The sequence below is a fragment of the Penicillium mononematosum genome (assembly GCF_028829835.1).
Source record: "Penicillium mononematosum strain IBT 11891 chromosome Unknown utg000001l:1.0-4488741.0:1.0-4491989.0, whole genome shotgun sequence".
NCBI classification, from domain to species: Eukaryota; Fungi; Ascomycota; class Eurotiomycetes; order Eurotiales; family Aspergillaceae; genus Penicillium; species Penicillium mononematosum.
In genome coordinates, this window is record NW_026643271.1 from 849844 (window position 1) to 867637 (window position 17794).

The 17794-nt window shown below is 49.7% G+C and overlaps 9 protein-coding genes across 9 annotated transcripts; 4 read left to right on the plus strand and 5 right to left on the minus strand.

Annotated features, from left to right (window-relative positions):
* Positions 1-319: 319 nt before the first annotated feature.
* On the plus strand, positions 320-1405 carry N7519_000311 (bZIP transcription factor; the record flags this gene model as incomplete). Its single annotated transcript, XM_057287090.1, has 1 exon — positions 320-1405. One exon carries the CDS (start codon positions 320-322, stop codon positions 1403-1405), a length of 1086 nt encoding a protein of 361 aa, XP_057153173.1.
* Positions 1406-1568: 163 nt separating this feature from the next.
* Positions 1569-2989, minus strand: N7519_000312 (MFS transporter; the record flags this gene model as incomplete). The annotated part of the gene is made up of 3 exons (XM_057287091.1): positions 1569-2183; positions 2255-2830; positions 2891-2989. The coding sequence occupies 3 exons, from the start codon at positions 2987-2989 to the stop codon at positions 1569-1571; spliced, it is 1290 nt and encodes a 429-aa protein (XP_057153174.1).
* A 1185-nt stretch (positions 2990-4174) lies between these two features.
* On the minus strand, positions 4175-4939 carry N7519_000313 (helix-turn-helix transcriptional regulator; the record flags this gene model as incomplete). The annotated part of the gene is made up of 1 exon (XM_057287092.1): positions 4175-4939. One exon carries the CDS (start codon positions 4937-4939, stop codon positions 4175-4177), a length of 765 nt encoding a protein of 254 aa, XP_057153175.1.
* Positions 4940-6365: 1426 nt separating this feature from the next.
* N7519_000314 (uncharacterized protein) lies at positions 6366-8423 on the plus strand (the record flags this gene model as incomplete). Its single annotated transcript, XM_057287093.1, has 3 exons — positions 6366-6467; positions 6517-7628; positions 7700-8423. The coding sequence occupies 3 exons, from the start codon at positions 6366-6368 to the stop codon at positions 8421-8423; spliced, it is 1938 nt and encodes a 645-aa protein (XP_057153176.1).
* A 401-nt stretch (positions 8424-8824) lies between these two features.
* On the minus strand, positions 8825-9732 carry N7519_000315 (peptide alpha-N-acetyltransferase complex A subunit ARD1; the record flags this gene model as incomplete). The annotated part of the gene is made up of 2 exons (XM_057287094.1): positions 8825-9198; positions 9372-9732. 2 exons carry the CDS (start codon positions 9730-9732, stop codon positions 8825-8827), a joined length of 735 nt encoding a protein of 244 aa, XP_057153177.1.
* Positions 9733-10131: 399 nt separating this feature from the next.
* N7519_000316 (uncharacterized protein) lies at positions 10132-11588 on the minus strand (the record flags this gene model as incomplete). The annotated part of the gene is made up of 3 exons (XM_057287095.1): positions 10132-10352; positions 10402-11001; positions 11054-11588. The coding sequence occupies 3 exons, from the start codon at positions 11586-11588 to the stop codon at positions 10132-10134; spliced, it is 1356 nt and encodes a 451-aa protein (XP_057153178.1).
* A 704-nt stretch (positions 11589-12292) lies between these two features.
* Positions 12293-13357, plus strand: N7519_000317 (SUR7/PalI family protein; the record flags this gene model as incomplete). The annotated part of the gene is made up of 2 exons (XM_057287096.1): positions 12293-12713; positions 12780-13357. The coding sequence occupies 2 exons, from the start codon at positions 12293-12295 to the stop codon at positions 13355-13357; spliced, it is 999 nt and encodes a 332-aa protein (XP_057153179.1).
* Positions 13358-14247: 890 nt separating this feature from the next.
* On the plus strand, positions 14248-15304 carry N7519_000318 (uncharacterized protein; the record flags this gene model as incomplete). Its single annotated transcript, XM_057287097.1, has 3 exons — positions 14248-14439; positions 14527-14862; positions 14993-15304. 3 exons carry the CDS (start codon positions 14248-14250, stop codon positions 15302-15304), a joined length of 840 nt encoding a protein of 279 aa, XP_057153180.1.
* Positions 15305-16209: 905 nt separating this feature from the next.
* N7519_000319 (basic helix-loop-helix domain-containing protein) lies at positions 16210-17757 on the minus strand (the record flags this gene model as incomplete). The annotated part of the gene is made up of 1 exon (XM_057287098.1): positions 16210-17757. The coding sequence occupies one exon, from the start codon at positions 17755-17757 to the stop codon at positions 16210-16212; it is 1548 nt and encodes a 515-aa protein (XP_057153181.1).
* Between the last annotated feature and the right edge of the window lie 37 nt (positions 17758-17794).

Below are 17794 nucleotides of genomic sequence, written 5' to 3' on the forward strand. Positions count from 1 at the left end.
TCTAAGAGGACCAGGAACACGGGTGTCGCGTCTGGTGAGTTGCTGTTTAGACAGGGGTTGAATGTGAGTGCCTGAGACACGCACAGCATGCGTTAGTCATGTATTCATTCGGGCCTTAGGGGATTGCATCTAAGCGGGACTTGAAGAAAGAACTCTCTGTAGAGTGTAAAAACGCCGTAGAAATGCCAATAAGGATAGTGGATGTATGAATCTGTAGATATCTGCATAACAATTATGCATACCCACTTATGTCGAATTATGCAGCGGCACCTTAAATCCGCCGATCCCGTCTTTCCACGACATCAAAGCATCAAACCCGATGTCTTCCAATGAGAAAAAGCGCCTTCGAGATCGTCGCTCACAGCAGACTCTCCGCGAAAAGAAGCTGCGACATACGGCCCAGCTTGAAGAGCAGGTGGCGCACTGCCAGCAGCATCACAGCAACCAAGGCGTGCAACGCCTTCTCCAAGTAATCGAAGGGCTCCGCAAACAAAATGAAGCTCTTCTCACGCGCCAAAAAAGCTTGAAGTCCCTCGTCAACTCCTGGGAGACAGATCTGGATGAACCAACTGCCACCGATGACTCCAGCCATGACTTGTCATCTATGTATAAGGAGACGAGCAACCGAGAAGCCCAATTCTCCCTCCAAACGAACTTCAACGAACCAATACCCCAACACGGGATAAGCAGCCTTCTCAACGCCCCTATATCTGCCATATCAACACCGCGAATTCAATCCCCATCTCTAGCACCTCTTTCCGCCGAAACCGCGCCTCTATGGAACCAAATCCCGCCACACACTGATGACTTCAGCACACGCACTACGATCTCCTGTCCGTGGTTCGTCTACCCAGAACTGATAATCCCATGTCCAGACATCCCCAGTTCCCCTCTTGACTTCATCTATGGCACAAAAACGAACCCGCTAGCAGACATGATCCACACGGCCCTGCAACGCCGCCCAGTCCGCGCTCCGGAGCGACTGGGTACTGGCTGGCTGACCTACCACTTCTCGAGATGGGTCCTCGCACCCAGCCCGGAGACTTATGGTCGGCTTCCTGTGTTTCTCAGACCCGTGCAGGGCCAGATGGCAGTTCCGCATCCGCTCGTGTTAGATTTCTTGCCGTGGCCAAGGTTGAGGATGAATCTAATTCGGCGGTGGCATCTGTATAGCAAAGACCGGGATGACCTGTTCGGGTTCATGGCTTGTTGTGTGAAGATTCGATGGCCTTGGAATGAGACGATTCTCGAACGGAATGAGCAGAACGAGTTGTGTATCAAAAAGGCGTTTTATGATATGTTTATGAGTGAAAGTGGGTGGGGGCTTACGCCAGAGTTTATTAGACGGTATCCTGATCTTGTGGAGGGGATGGATATCAATCAAATTGTAATTGAGCTTTTATAAGGGATGGAACATTTACATGCTGGGATTCATATTCTATTAAATTCTATTACATTAATTGTGTATATGCGAGTTCTATATGCGGGTCGTTATACATCATCCCCGGTCATGGAAACAGACGAGGTCTATGTGGAGGGAGTAGGATGCCCTGGAAGATGGTAGCAGCTCAAGCCTTTTTGCCATCGAGATCCACAGGCCACTTCTCCCGAATCACCTTGCCGTACTTGATGAAGAGAATAGGAATCGGGATGAATGCCAAAGCCAGGAATCCAAGCAACGAGTTGCCCCACCCGAGACCAAGGGTATCGAACATCTTCGGCCCAGCAAGTGGAAGCAGAGCTCCAACCAGTGAACGAGTAGCTGTCAAAGTGGCATTGGCAGACGCTGCATATTTGGGATAGCAATCGATGATGTATGTCTGGATGGGCATATACACGCCCATCATGCCGACGCCGAAGGGGAACATGCCAATGATAGGAACTATCCAAAACACATGCTTATCGGCTGTCCAGCCGTACCAGAAGAAGCTGATTGGAAGGATGCAGGCGAAGATGATCATCGTTGGGAGGCGCATCTCAGGTTCGAACTTGCCGCCGTTCTTTGCTGTAGCTGCCATGACCAACCGGTCGTTTGTGAAGGCGATCATTGCGAGACCGCCGATGAAACCGAAGCCAATACCGAGGTATGCAAGTCCTGATAGGCCAACGGAGAAGCCGTATTTCTGAGTGAAGACGCCGGGGATGGTGGTGAAGAAGAGGTAGAGCAGGCCGTAGATGAAAGACTACAGAGATAATGTCAGTAAACCCAGTTATGGAAAGGATGTTCGTATATCAGGGCCGAATTCAGACTCACCATATAAACACACAGAAGGAAAACAATCGGCGACTTGACGAACAGCAAAACCGGCCTCTTGAAACTCTGCACCAAGGTCTGTGTCAAACCAACAGACTCCTTATCTGCGTCATAAGCACTCCGCAAATCAGTTCTACCCGTTTCCTTCGCGAGTTTCTCGGTCTTCCACCGAATAAGAACATCGGCATAAGTCTCTTTGTTCAGAACCTCAACACCGAACGACACGACACCACCAACAATAAGAAGTAGCCAAAACACCCAGCGCCAGCCGGCTTCCTGTCCGAGGAATCCACCCGCGATAGGGCCAACAACAGGTCCAATCAGTGGGCCCATAGCCCAGACTGAGGTTGCCATGCCGCGCTGCTCCCGAGGGAACAGATCTGCGATCACACCTGCGCCGAGTGTTAGACATCCCGAACCGCCGATTCCAGCGAAGAGGCGGCAGATGATGAGGGTCTCGATGTTGTTTGCAAGAGCGCAGCCAATTTGCCAGACTACGAAGAACCAGTTTGCGCCGCTGAGGACGACGCGGCGGCCGTAGACTTCACTCAGAGGGGCAAGTAGAAGGGGGCCGAACTATATCCGTGATATTAGATGGGTTGGATTGCATAGATGATGAAGGTGGGGTAAACTCACAGCATATCCGAGGATATAGATGCTGACACTGAATGACAAAATTGTCTGATCCATTACTCCGAATTCCATTGCCACGTATGAAATGGCGGGTGAGAACATGCTCGAGGCAAGCGGGGGAGATCAGAGTCATGACACTGATTAGGGCGAGCAAAGACCATTTTTTGTTGGCCGGGAAGTTCTGGGGATTGTTTGGATCATCTTGTCCATCCCAGCCTACTAATCCAAGGCTGAGGTCTGTTTCTGGGAATAGTTCTTTGCTTGGTGCTGATGTCTCGGCGGTTTGCCTTGTTGATTGTTTTTCGAGGTCTGGGGTTTGGTTTCTGACGCTGTCTCCTTCGTTTAGGGTTGGCTGAGTTGAAATAGACTCTTTTTGGAGAGCATCCATGGTGGGCGACAAGTATTTATGGAAATATAGACAGCGATGGGTGTCCTTGAGGTGTGGGAGTAGTATAGAGGCAAACGAAATAGACGGGTGTGTAGGGAGAAGCAAAGTTGAATAGTCTTAAACGAGTGTAGAAAGAGGAAGATTCGATCTTATATAAAAGTAAAAATTTTAAGAAACACAGTAGATCAGGCTATGATCAGCAAGGCGATGTCCGAGGGATCTTGTATAAATTCCCGGAAGTTATCCAATATATCCACAATTAGCGTTACTACTGGCCTATATTGAGTCATAAATGCGATTATGTTTGTAAAAGTGGTTCATAAATCGAGAAAACTCGGGTAAGCCGACGAAGTATTCAACTTCGGACCGCCATGCATCGACAACGTGATGGACATACTTCCGAGCGATGATTCAGTGCTCCACTATGTCTGTTCGTTGACCAATTATAAGCGCTCAAACCAGCGAACCGCGAGGCGCTGAATCATTGCTGGGTGGTGCCGTGGTCTCAGTGTGGGGCCACTTTCATATCGCATGGAACTTTATGTTTATTTTAATGCGCATAATTCATTGGGTTCAGCCTTGTGACCTTGGGAAAGGAGTTGTGATTATCAAACTTGAGAGATGTCATTTGATGGAAACTACAAGTAATTGATGTCATGGGCCTCGACCACACAGTTTGTCCTCTCGGACCAATCCACTGTTCGAAACAACCTCTGGAAAACACCCTCCATATCATGTTCATTCTCCCCTTTGCAACGTCTTCGAACACATTCCATATCATCTTCATGGCAGAGTAAAGCTCTCCTTTGTAGGGCCATTGGTTACCCCACGACGAAGGCTAGCCATGTTCTTCCGATGCTCTTGTTGCACGCTCAGACTTCCATCGTCATCAAACACAGTCATTCGGTCAATGGAGGAAATACATCGCCAGTTGTCTCAGCCATCGAATCAAGGTACTCCAACACGTCAAAGTAAACGTTTTCAAAGTATGCCTTGGTAACATCCTGGGCGGGGTTGTGCATATTCTCCAGCTGGTCATATCTCAGGTTGACAAATTCTGTTCCCACATCACCCTCAATTTCCGACAACAGAATCAGCAGCGGGACAAATGGCTGAATTCCCATTTTCATATTCACAGTGAGAGTGTAATACTCCATAAGACGGTGAACAAACCACCTGGCACTAGAAAAGTCACGACGCTTGCACCCAATGAGCTTAAACAAACCGGCGGAGATATCCTCGTAGTCCTCTGCAGGACTACGAGTAAACTGCCGAAGAATCGTCTCAGCCCCCATCATGAACTCGTCTGCCAGTTCAGCTCGAGGCTGTTCCTTCACAATCATGCGCACAAGGATTGGATTCATGTTCCACGCGATCCAGTTGCGGACCTCGATCGACATCTGTTGCCATCTCCTAGCATTGGGCGAGTCCTTATAAGGGCGAGGGATGCCAGAGTCAATGAGCCGATGGAGTTTGTGGATTTTGAGGATCTGACAGATCTCAGTGCGCCAGGTGGCATAGTCCTTGGGGTGTTTTAGAACACAGGGAAACTGGTACAGAGTGAAGCAGCCGATTTGTGGCAACTCAAATGCCTGGTCAATTTCTCCGGTCGGCTTCTCAACTGGAAGTAGGGTGGACCAATCGCGAGTGTGCTCTGCAGACATCTTGGCGTGTCGTTGTAGAAACCTGTCGACTGGGTGCCCGTCGTTGTAAAGTGAGAGGATACGCCGTCTGGGACTATACGAACACCAACCATGTTAGTTCGTAATTTTTTAATAGATCTCACAGTAAACATTTGACGACTTACCGAATTGATTGGTCGAATGAAATATTTTCCTACGCCACGGGGGCGTGTATCTGTGGTGTGGATGCCTCTTGTTGTCTTTCAGTCGACAACCGAAGATCAGAGGATAGTAGATTCCTTACCACAATTGAGATAACCGAGCAGCCTTGTGGACTAAGAAAGATTTTCAAGCTGCTAACAGGAAATCGTATTTGACTGCAGCTTTGTAAAAAGGAATGAAGGTGTACGGGAGAAAGGAGAAGAGATGAGAGAATGAAAGTCGATGAAGGGTTCGGGCGGACAGTATCTACAATATAGCCTCACTTACAAGCACTCACACATAATGGCATATGAGGCATAGTCTACCGCCCACAGGCAATATGTATACTCTTCCCAGAATCAAACTGCTGCCACTAGCAGTGTGCGCATCGTGGCCGAAGTAAAAGCACCAATCTGTGGACTGCAAATGTCTGCCATCTATCTAGTATACCTTAAACCATAAATGTGAGATAAAACAATATGGACTTCGACATAGTACAGTGCCGCTTGTTGCATCCTTCCAACGATGGGAGCTATATGCTAGTTTGCCTAATGGGTTCTCTGATTTCTAACAACAATGCCAGTTACAAACATACATAAGTAAGGTTCGAAGGTGTATTTTCAAGCCAAGCAGAACTTGGGCAATGTGTCGAAAAATCGATATCGGAAATCTTTGTAATGAATTTATAGTTCCTCAGCTTCAGACGCATATAAGTTCAAAGCACCATTCACACCATAGCCTCTCGGTGTGAAAATGGCTATGTCAATAGCCACTAATGGATCACCTTTGGCATTCCGCATTCAATCCTCCTAACATGAGTCTGTTCAATCTTGCAAACATATGTATCTTCCCAACATTGGAGGTTTGCGCCTGAAAGTTGTCTTGGCACTTGGGCAATCGATAGGGAGATACGTTATCTTATCGTCTCCGCCAATATCCCAATGTCACTTTCTTCGCTCCTCCCGAGATCCACCTTCTTCCTCGTCTCCCCTTCATCAGGGTCTCAGTGTACCTTTTGTCCTTGCGAGTCACTCGTCCGTTCTCCCAGGTAGGATGCAACTTCCCTCGAAAAATGATGCGCCAAGTATTTTACGCTGATATGACCCCATCTACAGTAATCCTGCTGCCTTCCAACACCCCTCAGGTCCTCGTTATCTTATCACAGGATGGGGATTCAGGTTTGACAAAAGACCTATAGCGCTTCCTAGGCCACTAAATTCTTGCCGCCCTTTGCTCTTCCCTGGCCGACCGTAACCGCCTTCTCAAAATGGACCAAGAGGAGGCTCCACCACCCCCGTACTCGGCCGTCGACCCATTACTCGCACCGAACAGCCGGAACAACACTTCCTCTCAGACAATTGCTCCTGGTGTGAGTCTCCCCGACGGAGGATGCAAGTAGTTCTCGTGTCCCGACACAGCCGACGGTTGTGCCGGCGCATTTCAGATCCGCCGCTGCGTACTTTGAGGAACGGCTTCCCTCGGTCATAGACGAAAGCCGGGGTCTTCTACCACATCATATGACCATCTACCCTCGGAGCCAAGCCAAGGATTTCCCACGACGGCCGCGCTGCTGGGCCTCGCGGTTCAATGAGATTACCCAACAGGACTGGGACACCTTCTTGAAGTACTTGTTTCCTCCGCAATTAGGGCTGGCTGCGTCCTCTCAGCATCTTCCACGGCAATTACGAGCGGAAATTAGACGTGACCGCAAGGATCGCCCACAGGAGACTGATGAGCAACGGAAGGCTCGAGTCGCTGCCGTTGTTGCCGAATGGAACGAATGCTTTTTCGGTCTCCGCGCTACTCATGTTGTCTTTGTCTATGTGGGCGAACCTGATTCTGCGCCGTCGTCCGCTTTATGTCCTCGATGCTATCCAGCGGCAACGGGTTCAGTAGAAGGTCAGCCTATTCGAAATTCAAATGCCCCGTCGCCTGTGCCTGGGCAACACGTTCCTTCGCCGAACCCTTGGTCCATGCCCCCTCCTGGGTTCCCCAACCCCCACGTACATGTGCCCCCATCTCCATATGGAGTATATGGCGTTCCTCCATACCCTCCTCCCATATCCCCTAACCAGCCACCTCAATATTACCCCCATCCACCTCAAGGCGCATGGCAATGGAACAATTGGAACTATCCGCAGCAGCAACCGCAGTATCCCAACAACAGCACCAAGAGTGGGACCCGTGGGTGGATCTCACAGATCGCATCACAAGCGCAGAAATATGGAGAGCGGTTCAGCGAACAGGCACTACAATATGGAGACCAAATCAGTGCACAGGCACAGCATTATGGACGGCAGGTTGAGGAGCAGGCTCTTGCACATGGCCGCTGGATTGAAGAACAGGCAAGGCTTCATAGCCGGAAAGCACCAATTACAGGACCTCCATATGGTGGTGGCTACTACCCCGGCCGGCCTGGGATAATTCGCCTCGTCCCATCGCCAATAGCCCAACTAGCCCAACGACACCCATTCAAAGCCCCAGCCCTACAAGTCCTAACCCGACGAGTCGGCCTGAGACAATCAGCCAGGTCAATAGCAACAAACCTAAGCCTTCAGCAGAACAGCTTCTGATAGAGCCTCCCGCGACCGAACGCACCAGACGAGTATCAGTGAGCTCCGTCTCATCCGAGTCCTCCTTCAGCTCAATTGACTCTCTATCGACAACATCGGACCTAGACGTATCAGACCTTGCCACAGTGCGCACTCAGTTGGAACTCCTGGACGATCGTCACGATCGAGTATTATATGACGCCGCCGTCGATCTCCGCCGGCAACTCTCAGTCCTGCAAGAATCCCGCCGAGAAGCCAAATTCTCCGGTAAAAATAACTGGCGAGCTGGTTTCAGCCAAAGCCAACAAAACAACCAGCAATCCAGCGACACCGACTGGGGTCGCTGGGACTCACCCGAACAGCAGCAGCGCAACTCGGTCGATAGACGCGCCATGAAAGAAGAAATGCGTGCCACCAAGAAAGCGTTCCGGGACACGCTGCGCCGAGCACGAGACGAGCAGCGCGAACGCAGACGCATTCGACGCCGCCAGGTTCGACAAGCTCGCGCTAATGAGGGCGATAAGGCGAAACATATGCATGACCAGCCGCTAGATCAGCAGCTTGGGATGCTGCGGCTGGAAGATTCTCAGCAACCCAAGCCGCCTATGCCTCCACGTCCGGTCAGCACACAAACCCAGTCTAGTCCGGTTTCTACACCGAATAGCGCGAGTGTTGGCTTTGGATTTGCTTCCAATCCCCCTTCCCTGCTATCTCACGGCCAAGCACGCAGGACTTACCACCTACTGGGGACTCTGCCTCTGGGAAGAAAGTGAAACCGACTGACACGTCTAGTCGGTTAAAGGACATGCTGTTGCCGCGCAAGGTGAAAAAGCAACAGTCAAAAGAGGATGATTCGGGAAGTAAATGATCTGGCATAGCTGGATATTGTTGATCTTCCATTTTCTTTAATTCTGTTTTCAGCTTGGAGTTCAATATTTCCTTGGGAGGACGGCAAAAAATGGTTTGCTTCTCAATGTATAGTTCAAATCTCGACCACATCCAAGTCGACGAAGTCACGATTCACATTGATACATAGGACATTCGCGAAACCTTTGCAATTCGCATCTTTATCTACACAAAGTCCAAATATACTGAAATGAAACTTTTTTCAAAATATCTCTATACATACAAAGAGCATTCATCACCATTTGCATCTATATTCACATCCATATCTTCAAGCCTTGGACTCATTCTTCTCCACCAAATCACCAACCCCAAGTCCCCTCCCAACCTTAACCCGAATCATCTTCTCTGCATCCTTCTTCCCAAGATCCCCAACCTCCTCCCCTTCATCCTCATTCCCCTCCTCCCCATTCTTCTCCTTATTATTCTCCGCATCCCGCTTCTCAATAGCCTTCCAATCAAGCCACATGTTCTGCAGATTCAAGCGCATAGCATACGCATCCTCACCATCGGCATAGTACCCATCCTCGACCTTCTCGACCTCAAAGCCAAGCGTATCACGGTACAATCGCAGCGCAGCAACGTTCGACATACGCACATGCAGGGAGACGAAATGCGCGCGGTGCGACTCGGCCATTGCGCGTTCTGTAAGAATAGATATTAGCTCGGAACTGTAATGGAATATGAATATCCAGGCTATCCCGCTTTGGCCATTTCAAACATAATGCAAACACAGAACCCAGAAATGTATGTAAAATCAAGAAAGCATGCAAAACCAAGAAACGCTGCAAAATCAAAAAAAGCAAAGTGCCACTCACGACTCATCCGCATCAACCTCTCCGCAATCCCCAACCTCCGATGCGTCCGCATAACACTCAGACTGGTAATATGACCATGCTGCAAGCCATCCGTGGGCTCCTCCTCCATCTTCGCAAGCACGTATCCCACGACCTTGGGATACTCGCCTGCGACATTGCCGGCGATGCCTGCGGGGGTGGACTTGTATCCGCCGCGCGGACGCACGACCGCGACGAAGCTTAGCTGCGGCCAGGTCAGGGCGTGGTACAGGTAGTATTTTAGGAAGTAGTTCTCGGGTAGGTTTGTTATGTTGCAGGTTTGGATTGAGGGGAGGAGGTCGATGTAGGAGGGGTAGCTGCTTAGAGGGACGATGTCGACCATTTTGGCGGTTTTGTGAGAGCTTGCGGTGAGGGGTGAGGTTTGGGTGTGAGGGTGATAGGGTGGTGGAGTTGGTTTGCGGTGCGGTGGGGAGGGGTCATGTGATATCGGGAGCTGGGGGGGTGGATATGCTTTAGATCTGCTTTGTATGTTGGAAAGAAGTTGAGGTATTCTTTGAGAATCTTTATTTTCATTTGTTCGAGTTCCTGTCAATTGCGTTTGTCTGCTTGTTGACTGCTTATGTATAGACCAATAACTAAAATAACTACATTGTAAGTACTATATCAAATTCATATCCAGTACAAAGTAATATGTATGGCCAGAAGGTAAAAAAAAAGAAACCTAGCGCCGACGACCAATCCGGTCATGCATCCAAAATACAAGTCATAGATATCGTGGAAATCAGAACGCAGACATCACCATCTGCACTCCCACTGCCACCAGAAGCACAGTCGACATGCCGGCGACAGAAACCTCGCGCAGAGCACCAGACGTCTTGCCACAGCAGTTACGGTCATAAGTGACATTGTTCATCTGGGCAGCGACCTCGAAGACCGAGCCGTTGAAATTGCCGTAATTATAGTAGTCCACCAAAAGGAAGTTAGGCGGACGGCCCCAGGTTGCTGTCAGAGTTAGCAATGCACATCAAAATCAAATACAGTCTCAACTCACTGTTACATTCCTGGGCCATTTCACCCAGACTGCCACTGCCATTCACGGCATTGGTTTCATCAAGCTGAGCAGTATTGGGGATCAACATGCTCAGAGACCCGAGGTTCAACTGCAGGTTCAGATTGTGATTGGCCATGTACATGCGGTCCTTGGCGTCTGCCTCGGACAGACCGGGTGGGCGTTGCTGTGTGCAGGGGAAGGCAGGGTTGGTGGGCGAGAAGGGCGTCTCCCACACCTGCGAGAATTGATCCATCAGCCATGGGTGCGCGGTCTGATTGGCTTGGTAGTCCATGAAGAAGACTGCGCGCTTCTGCCTCAGGATCATCTCTGAGAGTGTGGGCCAGTCGTTCAGGGCCATTGGGACCTTGGTGGGGGTGTAGATCAGGTCCTTCAGGCCGGAGTTGTAGATGGGGGTGGTGAAGTTCTCAGGCGAGACATAATCGAAGTTGCCGATGATGAAGGTCACCACGTCGTATGGGTTCTTCCGCATCCACTTGTTGACGTCGGTCAGGTATTCTTCGAGGGTGCCGGCGTCGAGCAATTGGCAGGTTGTGTGGCACAGATACATAGTGCCATTGACATAATGAGTTTGGAATTGCACTAGTCCACAGGTTAGTCAGGGTTTATTTCTAGAAAGGCAAGCTCCACTTACGAGTGCGAACTCCGTCATTGAGTTGTGTCGTCACATCCAGCGCCTGGTTGGCGGCGACGCTGTTCTTGCGCACGAACGGGCTGTTGTGCGCTGCGACCATGGTAATGTTGGAGTACTTCCTAGTACAGAACTCGGGGTAATTGTTACAGGGCCTGGTGTTGACGACAGGTGTGTTCGTAGCTGTGCCAGTCGTGGTCGCAGTCGCGTTCATGCTATTGTTCCCGATCACTGTCGTTCCTCCGCCTCCACCGCCCACCAGCAAAGTCAACGAGTCGGAAGTCGTGGTGACTGCGGTCTGGTTGGAGGCAGTCATTGTGCCATTGTAACGAGTGGTCGATGCAATGACCGACTCATCGCCGTCACTCAGTGTGATTGTTGTGCTGAATTCTTGGTAGGTACCTGAAGGAATGGCCACGGGAGTTGTGACGGACACAACTGTGCTATCGGTGGTCGTCCCGGATTCGGAGGATTCGGTTGATGAGTCCTGGGCCAGGGCAACGGCGAGGAGGCCGAGAAGAACTGTAGGCCACCTCATAGTGTGTGATATGGAATAACAATGTGCCCAAGACAAGACAGGAGAAGACCTGGGAAGACCTTGGGGAAATACTTCAACTTACCTAATCAAGTGGAGATTTTAACAAATGACGTCGATCATCAATAAAGGAGAACGACGGGCCAATGAGATTTTTAAATTTTTTTAATATTTTTTATATTCTTAGGGGGCGAAGTGGTCAGGCAGTGATCTCCAGCCTCTTGGCTCTTTTGCCGATTGCTGCCTGTTACATATTTAGTTCGACCTAGACTTAGTCTACTACTCCGTATAGTCTCACCCTATTAATACACATATATGCTTCTACCTAAACTGCCCAATCTATCCATTGGTATATTTCCATTCTCTTGCATTTTAACATGTTCTTCATGTCCTTTACTGTACTAAAATAAGTCTAAATGATCATCATAGGCCAGGGGGCCATCACTAGTGTCCAGCCACTGACGATCTTAAGACACGACGATCTGATGAAATTTAAATTTGAACATTTTGAATCCAATAGACCCCAATCGAGCCCAATATAGACCCGGTAAATATATCCACTTAGCTAAAAAAACACCTGGACATCTTTTTCCCTGGGAGATACTCTAACGTCATCTCGGCGAACCCTAAATTTCTAAATTTCTCTTTCTTCTCTTCGCGGGTTCTTTGGATATTCTCTCCTTTTCCTTAATCCATATTATTCTACCATGCATGAGACAGACAATGGCAAGCGGAAGCTTCCCTTCTTCAAATCCACAAGTCCAATCGACCGCCAGCGAAAGTCCACCGTCCACTGGCATCGCATATTACGGTCGCTGTTGTATTTGATCGCTTGGATCTTTTTGGTGCTGGTAGTCATTGGCAATGTCTCCGATAAACCAGTTCTACGCAGTACATACTTCCTCTACCTCGATCTTGCCAATATTATCCCAATCTCCATCCCCAATGCCGTCCTTATCAACTCCATCGCCCAAACAATCGGTCTGCACGACTTCTACCAGGTCGGCCTATGGAACTTTTGTGAAGGGTACAATGGACAGGGAATCACCCACTGCTCCAAGCCAGAGACTCTCTATGCCTTCAACCCCGTTGAGATCATCTTAAATGAGCTGCTGGCCGGTGCAACAAGTACGTTTATACAAATATCCCCGCAAGGACTCCCCTGGAATGTAAAGACCTAACAACCCCACGCAGTCGCTCTCCCGGCCGACATTGAAGGCCCATTGAATTTAGCCCGCACCGCCTCCCACTGGATGTTCGGACTCCTCCTCGCCGCAGCGGTCCTGAATTTTGTTTTGATCTTCGTCGCCCCGCTCGCCGTGTCCTCTCGACACCCCCGGAACATCAAAGCCTGGGCAGCAGGGTACAATGACGGCCACCCGCCCGCGGGGAATCCACCTCACCGCCGCCGGACCTTCGTCTGGCTGCGCGCGCTGCCCATGTTGATTCTGACATTTTTCACCGCGCTGGTGACGGTCGTCGGGTCTGCTGTGGCGACGGTGATGTTCGTGATCTTCGCCAACGTCTTCTCAAACGCCGACCCGAGAATCAACATCCAGGCACACGTCGGCACCCAGATGATGGTCTTTATGTGGATTGCTTCGGCGTTCAGTTTGATCGCCTTTATCCTTCAAATCGGCTCTTGCTGTGCGGCTTGTTGTCGTGGTCGCAAGGCTCGTAAGGAGCTCAAGTCGCAGGGTGTTAATTGGCGAGAGAAGGGGTCTGCCCCCACTGCGACCGAAGATCGTGAACCCCATGCCATCTCCAACTGATTTTCCTTTCTGGCCATATCTCTTCGGGTTTATTTTATCATCGTCATATTTGTGGGGTTTGTCTCGATATCCACCCCTTCTGCTTATAGTGCTCCCATTTCTGGACATTTACCCATATTTTATCTATCATCTACCTCATGATTTTACGATTGACTGTAAAGAAGGGCATTTCTGTTTTAGAATATTTATCTCAAAGTGAATCTTGAATATATAAATTATATATATTTGTATAATATATATAATTTATATAAATTCCGCTCAATTTCCAGGTCTTTTGGCCAAGCCTTTTGGATACGTCACAGACCTGTAAGCTCAAGATCTTTGCCACAATTCCTCCGATCTAATCCTCTTGTCCAGGAATATCCCATTGATAGTCCCTCCACTGTTCCTATCACACAGATCATTATACACCAAACGCTATTGACCAGCTCTGACAACCAAGACCAACATTCCAAGAGGCTAATGGTTCGGATCCATTAGATCTATAAGACACAATAAACCCCATACTCCGTGAGCTATAAAAAAAAAGGCAGACCTTCAAGCTGGTTCTTGATCATTAGCTGAATCTGGATATCATATATAATATAACATCCATGGATACCCCGGATAGCCTAGATCTTCGTATGCAACCTTAACCATCATCCTCGGTACCTCCAATAGCCATATCCAAGGCACAACCCACCCCAGAAAAACAAGAAACATTCTCTTGTGTCCCTTCAATTTCTGCTGTTCACGCGACCCAATGCCCAGGACCATCATGAATGTATGAAAAACTATAAAGGCCCTCCACTGCTTCCGTGATTAAGGTCCATCGGACTTCACATCTTCACCTTCTATTTACTTTAATATCCCAACAGCCATATAATTACAAACATCCTAATCACCATCCAATGTCATCCATAATCGATCTCCCCACCTCAGTCCCAACCAACCCCATCCTAAACCAGACCCTCCCCGACTTCAACCTCACAAACAAAGTAATCCTAATCTCAGGCGCCGCCCGCGGTCTAGGCCTGACCTTAGCAGAGGCTCTCTTAGAAGCGGGCGCCAGAGTCTACGCTCTAGACCATCTCCCAGAGCCGGTATGTGTTACTTTCCAAGGTGGTCATTGTACTACAATCTCCAACCTCAACTCCTAAAATAACTCCGGACAAAACTTACTCCTAAAGACACCAGAATTCATCGAAATCCAGCAACGCGCCAAGACATGGCACACCGAGCTGCAGTACCGCTGCATCGACGTGCGCGACACAATCTGCCTCAATGCCGTCGTCGAGGATATCGCCAATCACGAGGGTCGTGTAGACGGCCTCATCGCTGCAGCTGCTATCCAGCAGGAGACCCCCGCGCTGGAATACTCCGCGAAGGATAGTAATGCTCTGCTGGAGGTTAATGTTACCGGCGTGTTCATGACGGCTCAGGCTGTTGCGAGGCAGATGGTTCGGTTTGGGAATGGGGGGAGTATTGTGTTAGTTGCTAGTATGAGTGGGACTGTTGTTAATAGGGTATGTTGGTTTCTTTTTCTTTTTTCCTTTCTTTCTTTCTTTCTTTTGTTTCGGTTTCTTATCGAAAGTCCATATTTCTTCTCTCTCTATACCATCATCCATATCTAACGGATATCACTAATGCAAACAGGGTTTAATCTGTCCCGTCTACAACGCCAGCAAAGCAGCCGTGATCCAACTATCCCGCAATCTCGCCGCCGAATGGGGCCCGTACAATATCCGCGTCAACACCCTCTCCCCCGGCTACATTCTCGCCCCGATGTTGGAGATGATGTTCGTCGAGTATCCCGAGCGTCGCGTCGAATTCGCCAAAGAGAATATGCTAGGTCGGTTATCCCGTCCGCGGGAGTATCGCGGTGCTGCTGTTTTCCTGCTTTCGGATGCGAGCAGTTTCATGACTGGTAGTGATCTCCGTATTGACGGTGGTCATGCTGCTTGGTGAATAGTTTTTGTTGTCAGGCGATGTTGGCTAATGGGTTGTTATTTTGGTAGTTGTTTTTGGCTTTGTGGTTCGGATAGTGGGTCTATATATTTTGTATCTGAGTGCTTACTTTCCTCCTTGTTTCTGCTTGTAGATCCTATGTAGATGTAGTATATTATGGAATAGGGGTGATACCTAACTGATCACATCCGTTGTAGTGTTTAAAATGGGAGAGATATACCATTGTGGTGTGATGACCTAGTATATTTGATTGGAGAATCGTTCTCTATTATCCCCTACTAGCATTGCCTTCTACAACTACTGCTACATACATGCCCTCAAAACTCATATGCTGTGAAACTACAGACCATAAATTGATTGACAGATACTCGGCATCAGGACAAGCAAAGGGGGTATTAGGGAAGATGCAATCATCCGTGGACGTTATTGTGCAACAGATGCCCAAGCACACAGAATCAGAGAATAGAAAGATCAAATTTCAAAGTTCAAGTATGAATTCAGGACACAAATAGGTAAAAAGACATGCATAGAACTGAAAACCATGGACGCTATCCAAAGACGGGGTCAATGGCGTAGCTCAAGTCGACAAAAAGATCAAGGAAATAAACGGGGTATCGATATGGAATAAGAATAAAGCAAGGTAAAACCGAAATAAGCACAAGCCCCAGGGAAGATTCAGCAAAGCAAGGCAAGAAGAGAAAAAGAAGAGAACTACTCGTACTGACATGTACTCGTACTGACATGGATGCATTAATCACAACGCAAGAAAGAAAAAAGAGAAAAAGAAGAAATCATAAGCCCGTCGTCTTTCACTCCTGGTACGCCGACTGATCGGTCCCCGTATTAATACGCCGTGTATGCAAAGGTCAACTCAAATGACCAAAAGAAAGGCACGAACGAGCCATTTACATCTCCATGCCGTACTCGTCCTCCTCCTTGAAGCTCATAGCAGCATGGCCAGCACTGTTCCAGTACTGGGGTTGACCGGCGCCGTTGGCGCTGCTGGTGCCGCTGTGGAACGAAGGACTCAGGCTGGGAGGAGTCAAACCGGACATGTCGCCGCCCTGCACGGCATCGCCGGCGATGTTGGTGTGCTTGGGGACGCGCAGACCGCTACCCGGTCCGCGGGTGTAACTGAAGGAAGTTGGATCATTCCGCTCCAGTGCATCGAGGATCTCGCTGCGCATGCGCTTCTCCTCTTCGGTTTGCTCGAAGGGCCAGGTTCCACCCAGACTGCCGATCAACTCCGCGAGTTCCGCTTCTTGCTGGTATTTGACGTGCAGGGCCCACATCAGATCGCGAGTCCAGCTGACGGCACCGTTGAGGATGTCGCCCTTGTTAGGACCCTTCTCCTTTTCTTCGATGGGGAGACCCATTGTGATGTTACCCGCTGTCGCACGGCGGCCGTTGCCTCCAGCAAGAAGAGATGTGGCGGCATTCCCACCTCCGCCGGCCATGGAGAGAGCGCTGCTGTTCACAAGTTGCTTTCGGACCTTGTCGTCTTCGAGTCGGTGCTGAGGGACTAGGTGGGAGAGATCCTGAATGCGTTCATTGATGTTGTCGCGTCGGCGGCGTTCGACTAGGTTGTGCGAAGCACGGCGACGTCGGCGCTTGGCTTCCTGGGATTCGAGATCTCCGCCGCCGCCAGGGAGATGAGTGTCAACTTTAGCGGGCAGGGAGGCGTGCTTCCCAGACTTGAGAATCTCGGAGATTCCAGCGTGGTGCGATTGGTTAGGAGGAGATGAGATGGGAGATGACTCGACGTACGACTGTCCGCTGCCAGGAGTTCCATCCCACTGGTTGGACAGGGTCTTCTGGTGGCGAGCTTGCAGTCCGGTCCGGATAGGCTGAGACGGGAAGCTGCCAGACTCAGGGGTACCCAATGTCAAGGAACCCAGTGCCGGTGTCTTTGGAGTCATGGGGCTGCGGCCGTCAGATGAAGGACGGTCCATGCCTTGCAAGCTCTGGCGCTTGGTGCCGAGGTAATTCTGGTCGAAGGAGCTGGCATTGTGCATGTGGGGATTTTGCTGGTTCATGCGGTACTGTTCATAGTTGAAGCTGTTCTGGACGAATGGGCTGGCCATGGGGGCATTATCCGGAGTGTTGGAGTACATATGCGACATCTGGCTTTGGTGACTCATCGCGATACCACCAGCAGACTGGTCCTGGAGATAGTTCACGTTATCGCGCTGATGACCGTTTTGACCGCTGATCTCGAGATCCAACAACTCGTCTGTGTCGATGCCGGAGTTTCCGAAGTTGAAGCTTGATGACATGTTCTGTTGCGAACCATAAGAGTAAGGCATGAAACCATTCTGCTGCTGCATGGTCAAGTCAGATGGGTCGACCCCATCGGTGGGGAATTGATTACCCATCGAGTAACCGGAGTGCGACATGATGAAAGGGGTGTAGTCGTCGGTTTCGTGTTTGATGAAGAGACTCGCTTCAGCCATCGGTGAAACAATCTTGGGGGGGGGGTTTGGGATGGGG